At 46.5% G+C, this 4,343-nt stretch overlaps 1 protein-coding gene across 3 annotated transcripts; it reads right to left on the minus strand.

Moving 5' to 3' along the window:
- Positions 1-253: 253 nt before the first annotated feature.
- Positions 254-3,497, minus strand: LOC125512744. Of its 3 annotated transcripts, XM_048677836.1 has the most exons (5): positions 3,086-3,497; positions 2,785-2,991; positions 2,508-2,670; positions 933-1,175; positions 254-612 (listed from the first exon to the last, which is right to left on the minus strand). In XM_048677836.1, exons 1-5 carry the CDS (start codon positions 3,242-3,244, stop codon positions 608-610), a joined length of 777 nt encoding a protein of 258 aa, XP_048533793.1. In that variant the 5' UTR covers positions 3,245-3,497; the 3' UTR covers positions 254-607. The 3 variants fall into 3 exon arrangements, with proteins under 3 accessions (XP_048533793.1, XP_048533792.1, XP_048533794.1); XM_048677835.1 differs by lacking the exon at positions 254-612 and having other exon boundaries at positions 634-1,175; XM_048677837.1 differs by lacking the exons at positions 254-612; positions 933-1,175 and adding an exon at positions 1,625-1,933.
- Positions 3,498-4,343: the final 846 nt, after the last annotated feature.

Raw genomic sequence — 4,343 nt, forward strand, 5'->3', positions numbered from 1 at the left:
TCCAATTGGGGGTTTTACATGGGCCGAGCCCATTAATTCAGCCTATTTGTGTTTTTTCCATCAATTTTTTGTTGGGTTCATGGGCCTGGCCCATTTTATTTTCTAGGACGTAGCCTTCTATAATTCATTTCTTTTTGGGGCCTCGGCCCTTTTTCAATCCAGTCTATTTTGGGCCTCCGCAACATGCATTTAGAAGCTTGACATCACAAGGACAGATGGCTATTCCAACTTACATCTCAGCATGTACGTATGTATCCAAACCATTTTATTTCTTTCAACACAAAGGATTCTTTCAATAGCCACAACAGTAAACAGTAGATACATTCAACAGAGACTGAATTAACATAGAAATGAAGCAACAAAGGGCAGACCGAGTACAGGAACTACAACTACATGGGACTACAGCTACCATTTCTATTTCTACACGCTTGCAAGAGAGGGAGGGACTACCAAGGAGCTAAAATAATAGCGGCCGAGCTAAACTAACATCGATCATCCATCATTATCAGTGAGAGTAGCAATGAGTGGCAGCGGCGACGTTCGAGAGACACCCTCCTCCTGCTGCTGCTTGGTGTGCCTGCTATTGCTTGGTTTGCTGCATCACTAGCTACCCTGCACACAACAAGAATTTTAGCTTTACATAAGGTTTACAAGAACAGGACCCTGATACATGAGATTGACATTCACAAGCTATTTGCATTTATCTTTAGAACTGCGTCACACCATTTACATTACTAGTTATGTATTGACATACTTATCTAAAAGAACATATGTAGAAACATATGAATTTTATTTCTGAATACCATTACAGAAGTACTAAAAAAAGAAGAGCTCATTACACAAGAATCCAGGAAGAACCCATCAATTCTGCGCTGGAGCGAGAGATGTGCAGGCAGATCAAATAGTAGATTCGAGCAAGAAGGATGTACTACCTGAAATGGGAAATAAGGAGGCCGATCCGACGAGTCCCACCCAAGCTGTGGAAGGAGCAGCGGCAGCGGCTGCAGAAGGACTCAACGGACCAGACGCCATCATGGACCTGGTAGGTGACGATGACGTGGTAGTGGTGGAAGCCGCTGCCAAGGCCGACTGCGCCTGCGGCGTCCTCGTCGTCCTCCAAGGTGATGACGACGGCCGGGTCGGCATTGAGCCAGTGGTCGTGGTTCTGATAAAAACTACAGGAAACTTGATTACTTCTCAATACTGTGCAGTCACACTTTCAGAAAACCTATCTATGTATATACAAACTTGAAAGATTAGCCCTGCAAAGGTTCAGTGGATCCAAATAAACCTGCACATCAGAAAACTAGAGGAACAGACCATCAACACGTATATACCTAGTCAATAAAATATGCATGCAAAGTCGTACTGATGTATACATGCTCTCACATCAGAATTCAGAAACATCAGAGTCTTGCTGCATCTCAAAATCAAGCTGATCTAACATGTAGGCACTGATTAACAAATCCAATAATACTAATGCAATTGTAATCATACGGCAGAATAGATCGTTCCACATTTCCAGTGAAAGCATTGTACATAGCAAAACAAACTGAAACCCAATAAGACACTATTATAGTACAGGACGACGGCGTCTATTGCGCATCTGGAAAACAAGGTGACATAGTGCAGGTTCAAAAGTTTCCTATCAATCATGATATGTTTGTACAATGGTTGGTGTATGCTGAGCTCGGCACTGTATGATGTATAACAGATGCTGTATAATAGAGAAGAACGGCAAAAAAATTTGGTGGCATTGAGCTGTTGATAGAAGTATGCAAAAGCGCTACTCAGTTGCTAGCAAGATGAATCAACAAGAACTATGAAGGTTGGAGTCTAGAAAGGTATTCCCAGTTACAAATAGACTACGACAGCAGTTAAGCTATGCATCATTCTTGGCGCTGGATCTCATCCCTGTCATTTTTAGCAATCACTTCACGTGGAAGAAGTAAAGCATGTCAGTTGTACTGATTTTCAAACACACAAAAATGAAGGAGCAAAAGGCAGCCAAAATATAACTGCAGGGCCCTCTTAACACATAATGTTTGTGCCTAATCTGTTAATAAGCTTCTGCATGATCAAGGAGATTTTACTACTCCCTCCGTCCCATAATATAAGAAATTTCTTGCACATAATGCTTGGAGATTTATTGTGGATTAATACATTTGTCCAGCTTAGTGGAGTCCTTAAACAAGCAATGACATTTTATCAATGTTGAACAAGCAACTCCAGTATAAATTTGAACAAGCAATGGTATTAGTCAATGCTGGAGATACAGTCAAACTGTAATCACAAAGCTTGTCAATGCTTGTTAATGCTTGTTAATGCTTGAGATAAATTTGTCAATGCTGGAGATAAATTTGTCAATGGTATTTGTCAATGCTGGAGATAAATTTGAACAAGCAACTCCAGTATTTGTCAATGCTTGTTAATTCTACTGCTGAAGCCTGCCTAAATGCAGGAAGGCATCACGATTCAGGGGAGGCACATGAGTACTGAATTCTCACCATTGGTACGGGAATGGTGGTTCTCTGCAGTCGGCAGGTCTCGGAAGACCCTGACAGGGTACAGGGCGGCGACCTGGGCTACCATGGACTGCTGCCTCGTCCTGAGCAGCCTCTGCAGATCCCCAAGCCGCGCCTTCTCCGCGGATTTCAACTCTTTGGCTTCCTACGATCAATCAGGAGGAGACGGATTAGATATTGGACCAAACGCAGGCAGCTAGAATACCCAATGCATTCCGGTGTCGTGTGGAGAGGAAGAAACGGGTGGGCGCGCAGGTACCTGCACTTGGCGGTGCGCGGCGGCGAGGGCCCTGGAGAGCGGCAGCACCCACTCGATCTGCGCCTGCATCTGCTCCTTGCACCATTCCACGCCCTCGGCGGCCCTCCGCCTGGCGACAGCGAGCTCGTCCACGCGCGCCCGTCGCCGCTCCAGCTGCCGGCTCAGCTCGTCCAGCGCCGCGCCCTGCCGCACCGACTCCCTCCTCACCTGCAGCAGCAGCAGCAGGATCAGGCCACGCTCGACAAAAGGGGGCGCGACGAGCGGGGCGGAAGCAAAGCGAGCGAGCGAGAAGCATTCTCACCTCGAGCGCGGCCTCGAGGCGGCGCGCTAGGCGTGCCCGTTCCTCCGCCGCGGCGGCGAGCTCCGTGGCGAGGGCGCCGGCCCGCTCGAGGCTTCCCCAGAGGTCCGGCCATGCGACCGACTTCTCGGAGTTGGGATCCGGCCCGGCCCTGGCGCTCATCCCGGCGCGCGAGATGGAGATTGTACTAGTAGGCGGCCCGCGGCGGCGGCGCCCATGGTCCTGGCCCGCCGTGACGAGGCCGGGGCTGAGGCGTGTGTCGTACTACTGGTAACTGGCGGCGGGATGGGGAAGGAGGGGGCGGCGACGTGGGGCCGTCGTTGTCGATCTGGATCGGGGTGAGGGATTGGGGTGGGTGGCGGATCTGCAGCGAAAGAATGGAGGCGGGGGAGGGAGGAATGAGAGAAAGAATGGAGGCGGGCGTGGGGGGGGGGGTGGAAAATGTCCATGAGGACAGACCTAGGGTTTCGGCTTGGGTGGGTTTGGGCCGTTGGATCCGGAAGCATCCTACGGTGGTTGATGCGTGATCCGCGTGATATGCCCATGGTCCAATCAGAATGCAGCAAACCATTTGATGACCATATGACCATATAAATTGGTCGTGATCGATTCAAGATAAAAAAATTCATTCCTTTTTCAGTGCTCAAAATGAGTTTTTTTGTGAAAGTCCATTCAAATATTTGTTCAAATGATCTCATATTGTGCACAATTGTGCATCTTGGAATTCCAAACAATGTTGCCTAAGGGAGTTTTCATTTTCCTTGGACGAAAAATTCATTTTCCATTTTTGAGTGCCCAAAATGAGTTTTATTGTGAAGGACCTATAATATATTTGTTGCAAAATTGTACTAAATCAATTTTCTAAAATACTAGGACATATTTAATGCACAATTGACCAAATGTTTGGGTGTAAAAAGTTTTGATCCACCTCTCGTGAAAAAGACAAATTTCCGCCGATTCAGCTGGAAGCGGGTCAAATTTGGACTGCAGCTGCCTCATAGTTTGCTATTTATTTTTTACAAAAATCATTTCTAGGTACATAAGTATCTATTTAATCAGAGAAACACCAAATTTTTTCCAAGATTCAACCACTAGCTAGGAACGGTCAAGCCCGCCGTTTTGACCGCATTTTCAAACGGGCATAAAAAATTCAAAAAAAATTAAAAAATTTGGAAACCTTCGCATTGTGTCATTATATGTGGCCAAGTTCCCAAGAAAAATAACAAACTTGTAATACGACAATTATTTTAAAAAAGTGTTC

The sequence above is a fragment of the Triticum urartu genome, chromosome 6 (genome assembly GCF_003073215.2).
Source record: "Triticum urartu cultivar G1812 chromosome 6, Tu2.1, whole genome shotgun sequence".
In the NCBI taxonomy this organism is placed as follows: Eukaryota; Viridiplantae; Streptophyta; class Magnoliopsida; order Poales; family Poaceae; genus Triticum; species Triticum urartu.

Bases quoted from the DNA above. Each gene is read 5' to 3' on its own strand.
- LOC125512744 (XM_048677835.1), bottom strand. From the start codon at position 3,244: ATGAGCGCCAGGGCCGGGCCGGATCCCAACTCCGAGAAGTCGGTCGCA. The intron at 2,992-3,085 runs GTGAGAATGCTT...CTGCTGCTGCAG, and splicing joins GCCTCGAGGCCGCGCTCGAG to GTGAGGAGGGAGTCGGTGCG. The intron at 2,671-2,784 runs GTACCTGCGCGC...GATTGATCGTAG, and splicing joins CCGCGCACCGCCAAGTGCAG to GAAGCCAAAGAGTTGAAATC.